The sequence below is a fragment of the Entelurus aequoreus genome, linkage group LG12 (assembly GCF_033978785.1).
Source record: "Entelurus aequoreus isolate RoL-2023_Sb linkage group LG12, RoL_Eaeq_v1.1, whole genome shotgun sequence".
Taxonomy (NCBI): Eukaryota; Metazoa; Chordata; class Actinopteri; order Syngnathiformes; family Syngnathidae; genus Entelurus; species Entelurus aequoreus.
This window is the reverse complement of record NC_084742.1, coordinates 64,609,082-64,626,199: the sequence shown is the minus strand read 5'-3', so window position 1 is coordinate 64,626,199 and position 17,118 is coordinate 64,609,082. Positions and strand designations below refer to the sequence as shown.

Sequence of the window (17,118 nt, the reverse complement as noted above, 5' to 3'; positions counted from 1 at the left end):
CAATAGCTGGTTGAGAAAGGTTGTTCTTAAACAATTTACTCAGGCATTTGTTGACAAAGTGGTGACCCTCGCCCCCGTCCTTGTTTGTGAACGACTGAGCATTTCATGGAAGCTGCTTTTATACCCAATCATGGCACCCACCTGTTCCCAATTAGCCTGTTCACCTGTGGGATGTTCCAAATTAAGTCTTTGATGAGCATTCTTCAACTTTCTCAGTCTTTTTTTGCCACTTGTGCCAGCTTTTTTGAAACATGTTGCAGGCATCAAATTCCAAATGAGCTAATATTTGCACAAAATAACAACGTTTTTCAGTTGGAACGTTAAATATCTTGTCTTTGCAGTCTATTCAATTGAATAGACTGGACATGGAAATGCCCCCCTTTACCTCGAAGAACTACTCACCCCCAAATCCTCCACTCTGGACAGGCTAACCTCCTCCAACCTCCGAGGACAAAGCTACGAACAATGGGAGACCGGGCTTTCTGTTCCGCCGCTCCCAGTCTGTGGAACTCTCTCCCTGACCACCTGAGGGCACCACAGACTGTGGAGGCTTTTAAAAAAGGCTTAAAAACTAGGGATGTCCGATAATGGCTTTTTGCTGATATCCGATATTCCGATATTGTCCAACTCTTTAATTACCGATACTGATATCAACCGATACCGATATCAACCGATATATGCAGTCGTGGAATTAACACATTATTATGCCTAATTTGGACAACCAGGTATGGTGAAGATAATGTACTTTTTTTTTAAAAATTGTAAAATAAGATAAATAAATTAAAAACATTTTCTTGAATAAAAAAGAAAGTACAAGAATATAAAAACAGTTACATAGAAACTAGTAATGAATGAAAATGAGTCAAATGAACTGTTAAAGGTTAGTACTATTAGTGGACCAGCAGCACGCACAATCATGTGTGCTTACGGACTGTATCCCTGCAAACTGTATTGATATATATTGATATATAATGTAGGAACCAGAATATTAATAACAGAAAGAAACAACCCTTTTGTGTGAATGAGTGTGAATGGGGGAGGGAGGTTTTTTGGGTTGGTGCACTAATTATAAGTGTATCTTGTGTTTTTTATGTTGATTTAATTAAAAAAACAAAAAAACGATACCGATAATAAAAAAACTGATACCAATAATTTCCGATATTACATTTTAACGCATATATCGGCCAACCCTTCTTATAAAATAAGCCTTTTTTTTTTTTTTAGATATATGCATACTAGTTTTAGCTAAATGGTTGTTCTAGTTTTTTTTTTTAAATATTTTTTATTATGTTTTTATTTTTTATTAAAAACATTTTAATACACTGTAGCACTTTGAGGTTGTTTACTCAATGTAAAGTGCTTTTTACAAATAAAATCTATTATTATTATTATATAAGTTGAAAAGGATTTGCAAATCATTGTATTCTCTTTTTATTTACCATTTACACAACGTGACAACTTCACCGATTGTGGGTTTTGTGCGTCAATATTGCAATTTGTTGGCAAAATCAATAAGTTTCATCCATTCATTGATAAAACTTGATAATCATCAATCAGTGGCCAGCGAGACGCAGAAGCACATGAGGATTAGAGCGGCTGCAGACCTGATTGCCTCCACTCTTTGGATTGACAAAGACCAGGATGGGCTTCATGAGGGGGCAGGGGAGGGGCTTCAGCATGAACGGCCGCCATTTGGATTCCTGGGAGAAGACAGAACAAAAATGTAAGGGGGAAAAAAAAATCTCCTCTTTTGTGTCATCTGTCACTTACGTCCAGTCCCTTCTTGCTGGTCCTGCGCTTAAAGGACGTCCGCTTTTTTCTTCTGGCCGAGTTCTTCAGTGAGTTCTAAACACACACACACACACACACACACACACACACACACACACACACACACACACACACACACACACACACACACACACACACACACACACACACACACACACACACACACACACACACACACACACACACACACACACACACACACAATAAATCTAATGGTTAGTTCACTGTGTGTGTGCTAGGGTTGTACGCTACTAGTATGGTATCGCGGTACTAATGAATCAAAAACAGTACTATACTTTACTATATATATTTTTTGACAGGCATGACGGCGTGTCGTTCTCACGTCGTGACATTGTTGGTTTTACGAGCAGAGGAGCATGTTGGGCGGCGCACACACACAGAGTACTAACAAGCAGACACAGTGTGTAGACAGAAAAGGGAGAACGGACGCATTTTGGTGTAAAAAGTAAAGCTAAAGGTGAAGTTATAACACTGAAACACCCTCAGGAAGAGGTGCTTTAAGCAAACATCCATCCACAGTGTTTTAGCTACTTCTAAATCACTAACCCTCGCCTCCATGGCGACAAATAAAGTAAGTTTCTTACAAGTAGCATTATCACTGGAGGACGAGGAATAGCTAAACATGCTTCACTACGCACCGTAGGAGGATACAATAGCTCACCGGCGTCACAATGTAAACAAACGCCATGGGTGGATCTACACCTGACATCCACTGCAATGATACCAAGTACAAGAGCGTATCTAGTCGATACTACTATGATTACATTGATATTTTTTCGCATCACAAATTTTCTTTTCCTATTTAAAAAAAATTATATTACATTTATAAACTCAGGAAATACGTCCCTGGACACTTGAGGACTTTGAATATGACCAATGTATGATCCTGTAACTACTTGGTATCACATCGATACCTAAATGTGTGGTATCATCCAAAACTAATGTAAAGTACCAAAGAAGAGAAGAATAAGTGATTATTACATTTTAACAGAAGTGTAGATAGAACATGTTGAAACCGAAAATAAGCAGATATTAACAGTAAATGAACAAGTAGATTAATAATACATTTTTTACAGTTTGTCCTTTATAATGTGTACAAAATAATAGGTGTATAAATGACACAATATGTTACTGCATACGTCAGCAGACTAATTAGGAGTCGTTGTTTGTTTACTTACTACAAAAAGACAAGTTGTCTAGTATGTTCACTATTTTATTTAAGGATTAAATTAAAATAATAAACATATGTTTCATGTACACTAAGATTCCGTGTTAAAATAAAGCGAATAATGACATTTTTTGTGGTCCCCTTTATTTAGAAAACCATCGAAAACCATCGAAATACATTTTGGTACCGGTACCAAAATATTGGTATGGAGACAACCAGAGATCAGACTGACGATATTATCAGCCGATAAATGCTTTAAAATGTGATATCGGATATAATCAGTATCGGTTTCAAAATGATCGGTATCGGTTTCAAACAGGGAAATGTATGACTTTTTAAAAGGCCGCTGTGTACACGGACGTAGGGAGAAGTACAGAGCGCCAATAAACCTTAAAGGCACTGCCTTTGCGTGCCGGCCCAGTCACATAATATCTACGGCTTTTCACACACACAAGTTGAATGCAAGGCATACTTGGTCAACAGCCATACAGGTCACACTGAGGGTAGCCGTATAAACAAGTTTAACACTGTTACAAATATGCGCCACACTGTGAACCCACACCAAACAAGAATGACAAACACATTTCGGGAGAACATCCGCACCGTAACACAACATACACACAACAGAACAAATACCCAGAACCCCTTGCAGCACTAACTCTTCCGGGACGCTACAATATACACCCCCCGCGACCCCCTATCCCCCAACCCCGCCCACCTCAACCTCCTCATGCTCTCTCATCCCAAATTCCAAGCTGCTGTTTTGAGGCATGTTAAAAAAAATAATGCACTTTGTGACTTCAATAATAAATATGGCAGTGCCATGTTGGCATTTTTTTCCCATAACTTGAGTTGATTTATTTTGGAAAACCTTGTTACATTGTTTAATGCATCCAGCTGGGCATCACAACAACATTAGGCATAATAATGTGTTAATTCCACGACTGTATATATATCGGTTTCGGTTGATATCGGAATCGGTAATTAAGAGTTGGAGAATATCGGAATATCGGATATCGGCAAAAAAGCCATTATCGGACATCTCTAATTAGGAGTCTTTGTTTGTTTACTTACTACTAAAAGACAAGTTGTCTAGTATGTTCACTATTTTATTTAAGGACTAAATTACAATAATAAACATATGTTTCATGTACCCTAAGATTTGTTGTTAAAATAAAGCCAATAATGACATTTTTTTTGGTCCCTTTTATTTAGAAAAGTATCGAAAAGTACCGAAAAGTATCAAAATACATTTTGTAAAGGTACCAAAATATTGGTATCCGTACAACACTAGTGCACACACACACACACACACACATGAAAAAGATGGGAGTGCCTTGAAAACCATTTTTTTCTTTTAAAAAAAATGTGTCTTGAAAATCAACTTTTACCTTGAAAATAATTTTTTGTCATGAAAATCAGCTTTTACCTTGAAAATCATTTTTTTCTTTAAAAAAAAAGTTTGTCTTGAAAATTAACGTTTACCTTGAAAATCAGTTTTTGTCATGAAAATCAACTATTACCTTGAAAATCATTTTTTTCTTTAAAAACAATTTTTTGTCTTGAAAATCAATTTTTACCTTGAACATAATTTTTTGTCATGAAAATCAACTTTTCCCTTGAAAATCTTTTTTTTATTTAAAAAAATGTTTGTCTTGAAAATAACTTTTACCTTGAAAATCATTTTTTGTCATGAAAATCAACTTTTACCTTGAAAATCTTTTTTTCTTTAAGAACAATTTTTTGTCTTGAAAATCAGCTTTTACCTTGAAAATTATTTTTTGTCATGAAAATCAACTTTTACCTTGAAAATAATTTTTTTCTTGAAAAAAAATTTTTTGTCTTGAAAATCAGATTTTACCTTGAAAATCATTTTTTGTCATGAAAATAAACTTTTACCTTAAAAATCATTTTTTGTCATGAAAATCAACTTTTACCTTGAAAATCTTTTTTTTCTTTAAAAAAAATGTTTTGTCTTGAAAATCAGCTTTTACCTTGAAAATCATTTTTTGTCATGAAAATCAACTTTTACCTTGAAAACCATTTTTTTCTTTAAAAAAAATGTTTGTCTTGAAAATGAACGTTTACCTTGAAAATCATTTTTTGTCATGAAAATCAACTTTTACCTTGAAAATCATTTTTTTCTTTAAAAAAAAATGTTTGGCTTGAAAATCAACTTTTACCTTGAAAATCAGTTTTTGTCATGAAAATCAACTATTACCTTGAAAATCATTTTTTTCTTTAAAAACAATTTTTTGTCTTGAAAATCAATTTTTACCTTGAACATAATTTTTTGTCATGAAAATCAACTTTTCCCTTGAAAATCTTTTTTTTATTTAAAAAAATGTTTGTCTTGAAAATAACTTTTACCTTGAAAATCATTTTTTGTCATGAAAATCAACTTTTAAGTTGAAAATCTTTTTTTCTTTAAGAACAATTTTTTGTCTTGAAAATCAGCTTTTACCTAGAAAATTATTTTTTGTCATGAAAATCAACTTTTACCTTGAAAATCATTTTTTTTCTTTAAAAAAAAATGTCTTGAAAATCAACTTTTACCTTGAAAATCATTTTTTGTCATGAAAATCAACTTTTACCTTGAAAAACCTTTTTTTCTTAAAAAAAAAAATTTTTGTCTTGAAAATCAAGTTTTACCTTGAAAATCAGTTTTTGTCATGAAAATCAACTATTACCTTGAAAATCATTTTTTTCTTTAAAAACAATTTTTTGTCTTGAAAATCAATTTTTACCTTCCACCACTGTGTATATCAGTATCGGTAATTAAGAGTTGGAAAATATCGGGATATCGGATATCGGTAAAAAAGCCATTATCTGACATCTCTAGAGACAACTCTAGTGTGTGCCTTGGTGGTGCTATGTTTGGCGTGTGCACCTGTGGTTTCCTGACTTTGATGATCCACGACGGCGGCACGATGACGCCGGCGTGCGCCCCGAGTGAACATGGCTCCTCGATCTGGTGCAGCATGAAACACGTCACCTTGTTGTGGAACTGCAACACGACAAAATACTCATTTCTGACATAACAAAGAACACGCACACAGTTGTGTAGCGTGTGTGTGTGTGTGTGTGTGTGCGACTTACAGCTTGTTTGCACCAAGAACAGCTGATGGCGATGATTTCTTTACTGTGGAAAAACTTCTGCTGGAAACTCTGTGCAGAAAGGGCAAAGAAATGCATGAAGAGCACAATGCCTGTGTTGGTATTAGCATTAGCCTTTTTGTGCGCTAACCTTTCCACACTGTTTGCACTTGCCCTCCTGCCTTCTTCTGTGCACCCAGTGATGTCTCAACACGTTCTGCTGGGGGAGAAACACACTCTTTGTTCTGCATCGTTCATGTTCTCTAAGGCAGTGGTCCCCAACCACCGGGCAGCGGCCGTGAACCGATTGGTACAGGGCCGCACAAGAAATTTAAAAAAATTTAAAAATGTATATATATATATATTTTTTAATTAAATCAACATAAAAAACTACGGAGCCCCTAAAGGGACATGACATTTTAAATTATTTTTTTTTAGACATGTATCTCGTGCGCACGAGATAGTTTCTCGTGTGCAGGAGATAGTTTCTCGTGCGCAAAATTTTTTTAATTTTATTGTTATTTTTTTTATTAAATCAACATAAAAAACTACGGAGCCCCTAAAGCGACATAGGGGGGGGGGGGAATTATATATATTTTTTATTTTTTTAGTCATGTATCGCGAGAAAAAAAAAAATCTAAATTAAAAAAAAAAATGTTTTAATAACTTTATAAAAACTATCTTGTGTTATTTTTTTTATTAAATCAACATAAAAAACTACGGAGCCCCTAAGGACATGGGGGGGGAAAAAATTTTATAATTTTTTTTTTTTTTTTTTTTAGTCATGTATCACGAGAAAAAAAAATTCTAAATTTTTTTACATTTTTTTTTATAACTTTATAAAAAGTTTCTCATGCGCAAATTATTTTTTATTTTATTGTTATTTTTTTTAATTAAATCAACATAAAAAACTACGGAGCCCCTAAAGCAGGGGTGTCAAACGTACGGCCCGCGGGCCGGATCAGGCCCACGAACAGGTTTTATGCGGCCCGCGGGATGAGTTTGCGAAATTTTGGAATGAAAGAAACTGCTCTTCTAAATGTGTCCACTAGATGTCGCAATAGCAATTCTTTGTATAATTTTAGATGATGCTACATATATAAAAAAAACCCCAAAAAAAACACATGATCTTAGTGCACCAGTTGAGAAAAATGAGTAAACTACATAAATAACATCCTGTAATTTGATTTTGATATTTTTTTATCTTAATAGATTGAAAATTACACCTATGAGTTGACTGATGAACATTATCCCATCATTTATTCAGAAAGTATAAGTAACGACAAATAAAGATAGAATACTATTAACTGCAACATGTAAGTGTAAAAAAACCCATCAACATTATGATTTGTTCATTTTCAGAATGTGCTTGTTCTATTTTTAAACAACAACAAAAATCTGAAGTTGTCTTTATTTTTAAGTTATCGTGCCGTGATTTTACCAGTCCGGCCCACCTGGGAGTAGATTTTTCTCCATGCGGCCCCCGATCTAAAATGAGTTTGACACCCCTGCCCTAAAGGGACATGGGGGGAAATTTTTTTTTATAATTTTTTATTTTTTTTTCAGTCATGTATCTCGTGCGTACGAGAAACTATCTCGTGCACACGAGAAAAAAAAAAATTATAATAATATTTTTTTTTATAACTTTATAAAAACTTAGGGTTAGGGTTAGGGTTTAGGGTTAGGGTTAGGGTTAGGGTTTAGGGTTAGGGTTAGGGTTAGTCATGTAACCCTAACCCTAACCCCTAACCCTATTAAATCAACATAAAAAACTACAGAGCCCCTAAAGGGACATGGGGAAAACTTTTTATAAAGTTATAAAAAAATACATAAAAAAATTTAGAATTTTTTTTTTCTCATGACTAAAAAAAAAAAAAAAAATTCTAAATTTTTTAATGTATTTTTTTATAACTTTATAAAACGTTTCTCGTGCGCACGAGATAGTTTCTCGTGTGCAGGAGATAGTTTCTCGTGCGCAAATTTTTTTTAATTTTATTGTTATTTTTTTAATGAAATCAACATAAAAAACTACGGAGCCCCTAAAGGGACATGGGGGAAAAAACATTTTTATAATTTTTTTTTTTTTTTTTAGTCATGTATCTCGAGAAAAAAAAAAAAAGTCAGTTTTTTTTATAACTTTATAAAAAGTTTCTCGTGCGCAAGAGATAGTTTCTTGTGCGCAGAATTTTTTATTTTATTGTTATTTTTTTAATTAAATCAACATAAAAAACTACAAAGCCCCTAAAGGGACATGGGGGAAAAAAAAATGTTTATAATTTATTTTTATTTTTTTCAGTCATGTAAATAATAATACATTTTAAAAAATGTGTGCGCACGAGAAGAAAAAAAAATTATATATATATATATATTTTTTTATAACTTTATAAAAAGTTAGGGTTAGGGTTAGGGTTTAGGGTTAGTCATGTAACCCTAACCCTAAACCTAACCCCTAACCCTATTAAATTAACATAAAAACTAAGGAGCCCCTAAAGCAGGGGTGGGCAATTAATTTTCACCGGGGGCCGCATAAGCAACCCGAGCACTGCTGGAGGGCCACACGACAATATTTCAATTAAATTTTGCTCAATATTATTTTTGATATACCATAAGATAAATAATAATGATGATAATAATTAATAATAATAATAATAATTTCATTTAACCTAACTTAACTTTATACAAAAGCAGATTGCTTTTTAAGGTCACTTTATCCTGCATTATCTAACATTTTTCCCCATCAGATTTGGACAACCATCTGTTGTTAAAAATAGTTTTTAATCATATCTATTCTATATTGTTTTTTATATTGGTTTTATATGTAATTGTTTTTTCTTTTTATTCAGTCATTGGTGGAGCTAAGGATAATATTTGAATATTGTTTTTAATATTGTTGTGCAGCACTTTGGAAACATTTTGTTGTTTAAATGTGCTATATAAATAAAGTGGATTGGATTGTCACACCTGCCAGCTTGTCCCAACACGCATTTACCTCTGTGAACAAGTCATTACCTGTGGTTGTCTCTTTAATTGACTGCATCAGAGCTCTCATCCAAAGTTAGCGAAAAACAGTCCTGTCTCCGGGCATTATCAGCGCAACAAAGTCCAATAAGCACTCCTTAATAAACTCTCCGTCAGAAAACGCCTTACTTTTTCTGGCGCTTTTGTGAGAAATGACGAAACTTGTCCTGACGGCTGCATCTCTGGGGGTGTGAAATATGGCAAAAAGTCCTTGTTGGGTTTGCAGTTTTACCATCAACGCATCAGCCTCCCTTGCGCGCGCTTCATCAGACACATCCCGGTATTTTCCCTCGTGTTTCTTCGTGTAGTGGCGATTAAAATGATATTTAAACACAGCAAGCTGTGTACCACACATTAAGCACACGGCTTTACCATTAATTTATGTAAAGAAATACTTGGCAGTCCATCTCTTGTTGGAAACACGCCATTCCTCATCAACTTTTCTTTTTTTAGCGTCTCATCACTTGTCTCTATGCACCTTCAATCACAGGTTCCCCCCGGACATACGGCATAAATAACACATTTCAAAATAAAAGCAGCACAGTTGTATTGCGCGCACGACATAGATGTTTTTTAAACTTTATTTTGTAATTTGTAATTGCGCCGTTCAATTCACTCACAATCGCACACGCGCATACGTCCACACGGAAGTAATACAAATAACGCTTTTCAAAACAAAAGCAGCACCGTTGTATTGCACACTCGACATAGATACTTTTTTAAATTTATTTTGTAATTTATGATTGGCCTCACGCGGGCCGGACAGGGATGCGCAAAGGGCCGGATGCGGCCCGCGGGCCGTACAATGCCCAGGTCTGCCCTAAAGGGACATGGGAGAATTTTTTTTTTTTTTGTAACTTTATAAAAAGTTTCTTGTTGCGCACGAGATAGTTTCTTGTGTGCAGGAGATAGTTTCTCGTGCGCAAAATGTTTTTTATTTTATTGTTATTTTTTTAATTAAATCAACATAAAAAACTAAAATTATTATTATTATTATTATTTTTTTATAACTTTATAAAAAGTTAGGGTTAGGGGTTAGGGTTAGGGTTACATGACTAACCCTAACCCCTAACCCTATTAAATTAACATAAAAACTAAAGAGCCCCTAACGGGACATGGGAGAATTTTTTTTTATTTTTATAACTTTATAAAAAGTTTCTTGTTGCGCACGAGATAGTTTCTTGTGTGCAGGAGATAGTTTCTCATGCGCAAAATGTTTTTTTTATTTTATTGTTATTTTTTTTATTAAATCAACATAAAAAACTAAAATTATTAATTTTTTAAATTTTTTTTAATAACTTTATAAAAAGTTAGGGTTAGGGTTAGAGTTACGGTTTAGGGTTAGGGTTAGGGTTAGGGTTACATGACTAACCCTAACCCTAAACCCTAACCCTAACCCTATTAAATGAACATAAAAACTACGCAGCCCCTAAAGGGACATGGGAGAATTTTTTTTTTTTTTTATAACTTTATAAAAAGTTTCTTGTGCGCACGAGATAGTTTCTTGTGTGCAGGAGATTACATGACTAAAAAAAAAAAAAAAAAAATTATAAAAAAAAAAAATTACCCCATGTCCCTTTCGGGACTCTGTAGTTTTATATGTTGATTTAATAGGGTTAGGGGTTAGGGCTAGGGTTAGGGTTACATGACTAACCCTAACCCTAAACCCTAACCCTAACCCTAACTTTTTATAGTTATAAAAAAAAAATTCTTCTCGTGTGCACGAGATACATGACTGAAAAAAAATAAAAAAAATGAATATGTCCCTTTAGGGGCTCCGTAGTTGTTTATGTTGATTTAATTAAAAAAATAACAATAAAATTTAAAAAAAATTGCGCACGAGAAACTATCTCGTGCACACGAGAAAAAAAAAAAATTATAAATTTAAAACATTTTTTTTTTATAACTGTAAAAAGTTAGGGTTAGGGTTAGGGGTTTAGGGTTAGGGTTAGGGTTTAGGGTTAGGGTTAGGGTTAGTCATGTAACCCTAACCCCTAACCCTATTAAATCAACATAAAAAACTACGGAGCCCCTATCTCGTGCGCAGGAGATAGTTTCTCCTGCGCACGAGATACATGACTAAAAAAAAAAAAATACTTTTTTTTTAAAAAGTTTTTTTATAACTTTATAAAAAGTTTCGAGATAGTTTCTCGTGCGCAAATTTTTTTTAAATTTTTTTATTTTTCATTTTATGAAATCAACATAAAAACACTACGTATATTTTTTGAGTCATGTATCTCGTGCGCACGAGATAGTTTAGAGGGAAAAAAAAGTATACATTTTTTTACATTTTTTTTTATAACTTTATAAAAAGTTACGGTTAGGGTTAGGGTTTAGGGTTAGGGTTAGGGTTAGTCATGTAATCCTAACCCTAACCCTAACCCTAAACCCTATTAAATCAACATAAAAAACTATGGAGCCCTTAAAGAGACATGGGGGGGAAAACATTTTTTATAATTTTTTTTTTTTTTTTTTAGTCATTTACGAGATAGTTTCTCGTGCACACGAGAAAAAAAAAATTCTAAATTTAAAAATTTTTTTTTTTATAACTTTATAAAAAGTTTCTCGTGTGCACGAGATAGTTTCTCGTGTGCAGGAGATAGTTTCTCGTGCGCAAATTTTTTTTATTTTATTGTTATTTTTTTATTAAATCAACATAAAAAACTACGGAGCCCCTAAAGGGACATGGGAGAAAAAATTTTTTTATAATTTTTTTTTTTTTTAGTCATGTATGTTGTGCGCACGAGAAATTTAAAAAATTATAAATGTTTTTTTTTTTTTTTTATAACTTTATGAATAGTTTACCGTGCGCAAATTTTTATTTATTTTATTGTTATTTTTTTATTAGATCAACATAAAAAACTACAGAGCCCCTAAAGGGACATGGGGGAACTTTTTTTTTTTATAATTTTTTTTTTTTTTTTAGTCATGTGCACGAGAAACTATCTCGTGCACACGAGAAAAAAAAATTATAATTTTTTTTATTTTTAATTTTTTAGAACTTTATAAAAAGTTTCTTGTGCGCACGAGATACATGTCTATAAAATAAAAAAATAAAAAATTTAAAAATGTTTAAAAATTATTTCCCCATGTCCCTTTAGGGCAGGGGTCCCCAAACTTTTTGACTCAGGGGCCGCATTGGGTTAAAAAAATTTGGCCGGGGGGCCAGGCTGTATATATACATATATACATTGTCTTTATAATCCGTTTTGTCATTTAACATCAATTAACATTAATGTTCATCAACATTTAACATTGTCACGTTATCGATGGGAAAATTCATTTTTAGACAATATGATTTGCCTGAGCGGCTAGGAGATACCAAGAGTAACAAGCGGTAGAAAATGGATTAGAAAGGAAAGATAAAAAAAAAAAAACAAAAAAAAAAACAACAACTTGGGAATTCCTGTGGGCCGGATTTTGGATGCTGGGGGGCCGGATCCGGCCCGCGGGCCGTAGTTTGGGGATCCCTGCTTTAGGGGCTCCGTAAAAAAACAAAAGATACACTTACAATTAGTGCACCAACCCAAAAAACCTCCCTCCCCCATTTACACTCATTCACACAAAAGGGTTGTTTCTTTCTGTTATTAATATTCTGCTTCCTACATTATATATCAACATATATCAATACAGTCTGCAGGGATACAGTCCGTAAGCACACATGATTGTATTTTTTTATGACAAAAAAAAAAAAAAAAATACCATACACCCCCGGTCCATGGGACAAATTTTCAAGCGTTGACCAGTCCGCAGTTAGAAAAAGGTTGGGGGCCACTGGTCTAAGGTGCACACAGACGGACTTACATCTCTGAGGCAACGTGATCCTCCCTCTCTGAAAGTTGGCTTGCACCTGAAGTTGATCTACGGTAAATACAGACAAAAAAAAAAGCATCAATTTGGATTCCATCACGCTGTGTCATGTCGTGTTTTTGTGACACCTTCTCGAGCTGTTCCATGCAGCCCGTGTGAACCACGATCTTGCAGGCGGCACATTTCTTCCTGGGGGCCGACTTCTGCGTGGAGAAACACACAGAAAAAATACAACGTTTGACAATAAATTTACGCTCAAATGAAAGAACCAAGTCGACTACTAGGCTTTGTGGTGGAAAATCATGGAGGTGTGAGATAATGAGCACAAATGGCCACTATGATTAAGTTACAGAAGCCAAAAGCAGTGAAGTTGTCACGTTGTGTAAATGGTAAATAAAAAGAGAATACAATGATTTGTAAATCAACTTATATTCAATTGAATAGACTGCAAAGACAAGATATTTCATGTTCACACTGAGAAACTTTGTTATTTTTTGCAAATATTTGGGATTTGATGCCTGCAACGTGTTTGAAAAAAACTGGCACAAGTGGCAAAAAAGACTGATAAAGTTGAGGAATGCTCACCAAACACTTATTTGGAACATCCCACAGGTGAACGGGCTAATTGGGAACAGGTGGGTGCCATGATTGGGTATAAAAGCAGCTTCTATGAAATGCTCAGTCGTTCACAAACAAGGACGGGGCGAGGGTCACCACTTTGTCAACAAATGCCTGAGCAAATTGTTTAAGAACAACATTTCCCAACCAGCTATTGCAAGGAATTTAGGGATTTCACCATCTACGCTCCGTAATATCATCAAAGGGTTCAGAGAATCTGGAGAAATCACCACACGTAAGCGGCAAGGCCGTGACCTTCGATCCCTTTAGGCGGTACTGCATCAAAAAGCGACATCAGTGTGTAAAGGATATCACCACATGGGCTCAGGAACACTTCAGAAACCCACTGTCAGCAACTACAGTTGGTCGCTACATCTGTAAGTGCAAGTTAAAACTCTACTATGCAAAGTGAAAGCCATTTATCAACAACACCCAGAAACGCCGCCGGCTTCGCTGGGCCCGAGCTCATCTAAGATGGACTGATGCAAAGTGGAAAAGTGTTCTGTGGTCTGACGAGTCCACATTTCAAATTGTTTTTGGAGACTGTGGACGTCAAAGAGGAAAAGAACCATCCGGACTGTTCTAGGCGCAAAGTGTAAAAGGCAGCATGTGTGATGGTATGGGGGTGTATTAGTGCCCAAGACATGGGTAACTTACACATCTGTGAAGGCACCATTAATGCTGAAAGGTACATACAGCTTTTGGAGCAACATATGTTGCCATCCAAGCAACGTTATCATGGACGCCCCTGCTTATTTCAGCAAGACAATGCCAAGCCACGTGCTAGAACAACGTGGCTTCATAGTAAAAGAGTGCGGGTACTAGACTGGCCTGCCTGTAGTCCAGACCTGTCTCCCATTGAAAATGTGTGGTGCAATATAGATAGATAGATGGATAGTACTTTATTGATGAAGCCTAAAATATGAGAAGGGAGACTGTTGAACAACTTAAGCTGTACATCAAGCAAGAATGGGAAAGAATTCCACTTCAAAAATGTGTCTCCTCAGTTCCCAAACCTTTACTGAGTGTTGTTAAAAGGAAAGGCCATGTAACACAGTGGTAAAAATGCCCCTGTAACAACTTTTTTGCAATGTGTTGCTCCTAAGTTAATGATTATTTGCAAAAAAAAAAAAAAGAGAAGTTTCTCAGTGTGAACATGAAATATCTTGTCTTTGCAGTCTATTCAATTGAATATAAGTTGATTTGCAAATCATTGTATTCTCTTTTTATTTACCATTTACACAATGTGACAACTTCACTGCTTTTGGGTTTTTGTAACAGAAGTGGATGTTAAAAAAAGAGCTCACACACTTCACGGTGAGGCTGGGAATCATCTAAACGCTTCTAGCTTATAAACTCAGAAATATAATGCTTAACATGGAGAAAAAAAATATCCGATATTCCGGTATTGTCCTACTCTTAATTACCGATCCCGATATCAACCGATACTGATATATACAGTCGTGGAATTAACACATGATTATGCCTAATTTTGTTGTGATGCCCCGCTGGATGCATTAAACAATGTAACAAGGTTTTCCAAAATAAATCAACTCAAGTTATTGGAAAAAAATGCCAACATGGCACTGCCATATTTATTATTGAAGTCACAAAGTGCATTATTTATTTTAACATGCCTCAAAACAGCAGCTTGGAATTTGGGACATGCTCTCCCTGAGAGAGCATGAGGAGGTTGAGGTGGGCAGGGTTTGGGAGGTCGCGGGGGGTGTATATTGTAGTGTCCCGGAAGAGTTAGTGCTGCAAGGGGTTCTGGGTATTTGTTCTGTTGTGTTTATGTTGTGTTACGGTGCGGATGTTCTCCCGAAATGTGTTTGTCATTCTTGTTTGGTGTGGGTTCACAGTGTGGCGCATATTTGTAACAGTGTTAAAGTTGTTTATACGGCCACCCTCAGTGTGACCTGTATGGCTGTTGACCAAGTATGCTTGCATTCACTTGTGTGTGTGAAAAGCCGTAGATATTATGTGACTGGGCCGGCACGCAAAGGCAGTGCCTTTAAGGTTTATTGGCGCTCTGTACTTCTCCCTACGTCCGTGTACACAGCGGCCTTTTAAAAAGTCATACATTTCCCTGTTTGAAACCGATACCGATAATTTTGAAACCGATAGGATAATATCCAATATTACATTTTAAAGCATTTATCGGCCGATAATATCGGCAGTCCGATCTCTAGTAGTATCCATACCAATATTTTGGTAGTGGTACCAAAATGTATTTCGATGGTTTTCGATGCTTTTCTAAATAAAGGGGACCACAAAAAATGTCATTATTGTCTTTATTTGAACAAAAAAGTCTTAGTGTACATGAAACATATGTTTATTATTGCAATTTAGTCCTTAAATAAAATAGTGAACATACTAGACAACTTGTCTTTTAGTAGTAAGTAAACAAACAAAGACTCCTAATTAGTCTGCTGACGTATGCAGTAACATATTGTGTCATTTATACACCTATTATTTTGTCTACATTATAAAGGACAAACTGTAAAAAATGTATTATTAATCTACTTGTTCATTTACTGTTAATATCTGCTTATTTTCTGTTTTAACATGTTCTATCTACACAGGCCTGGCCCTAACCAATCTGGCGCCCTAGGCAAGATTTTAGGTGGCGCCCCCCACATCGGCAGTGAAGTGTATATACTCACAAGAAACCGAATAGCTTTGTCTTTGACCTTTTTTTTAACTTAAAGAAAGCAAATTAACATATTATATGAGAATGTTATGTTATGATTATCTTTAACCGAATCACAGCAGTGCTCAAATTAAAAAACAGCATTCCCTCTCATGTGATATTGCTTAATTAACATTAATGATGTGCACTTTAACAACTAGGCTTACAACTATACCTAATATATAAAGGGGTGGAAAAGTGACTATTACCTGCAGGGCAAACATTAGCTAACCAGAAGGCAATAACAATGTAAACAAAAAACACCTGCTTAAAAGATCTAATACAAATGTCTCTGAGGAATGTAAGGTGGGAGTACTGTAATTACCTAACGTTACATTATTATTTTCCATAACAGTTTAGCCCCCTCCACAATATTAACCCGACGTTAAAACAGAACTAGCTATTTATTGATTAGCAATTGCCGAATCATGTAACATTAGCTTAATGCTAAAAAGCCAGGTTACTATCACATTCTGTAACAGACAAACAATTTCATGTAGGCTAACGTTACCTACCTGCTACCTCTGTTTTTTTCTCGTTTCTCCTCCTCTTCTTTTCTCTTTTTTCTTCCCTGGGCACCTGACAGTTTTGGCCGTTTTGACAATCTTGTGTTGATTTTTTGATGCGGTGACGTCCAAAAAGAGTCATGATACGGGAAGGGAGGGGGCGCACCGTGCGGGGGGAGGGGAGGCGTAATGTTGTAACAAATACAATTTATATTAAATAGGCTTTACTTTGCATTTTAATTAACGTGGGATTATTTTTTGTATTTAGAAATAATAGTACCAACTTTTTTTTTTTTTTTTTCCTCCAACATTTGTGGCACTGGCGTGGCGCCCCCTAATGGACGGCGCCCTTAGCATTTGCCTATACGGCCTATGCCACGGGCCGGCCCTGTATCTAC

At 35.2% G+C, this 17,118-nt stretch overlaps 1 protein-coding gene across 10 annotated transcripts in view; it reads right to left on the bottom strand.

Moving 5' to 3' along the window:
- The window catches only part of dgki (diacylglycerol kinase, iota), a 195,921-nt gene that overhangs the window by 69,859 nt on the left and 108,944 nt on the right, over positions 1 to 17,118 (bottom strand). For 7 of the 10 annotated variants that reach the window (XM_062066447.1, XM_062066438.1, XM_062066443.1 and 4 more), the window contains exons 4-10: positions 13,033 to 13,107; positions 12,899 to 12,955; positions 6,228 to 6,296; positions 6,080 to 6,148; positions 5,871 to 5,987; positions 1,771 to 1,845; positions 1,605 to 1,700 (exon numbers count right to left, since the gene is read on the bottom strand). In XM_062066447.1, the coding sequence (XP_061922431.1) occupies positions 1,605 to 1,700; positions 1,771 to 1,845; positions 5,871 to 5,987; positions 6,080 to 6,148; positions 6,228 to 6,296; positions 12,899 to 12,955; positions 13,033 to 13,107 (558 nt within the window). The remainder of the gene's footprint in view (positions 1 to 1,604; positions 1,701 to 1,770; positions 1,846 to 5,870; positions 5,988 to 6,079; positions 6,149 to 6,227; positions 6,297 to 12,898; positions 12,956 to 13,032; positions 13,108 to 17,118) is intronic. The other 3 variants (XM_062066439.1, XM_062066444.1, XM_062066441.1) reach the window with 1 other exon arrangement.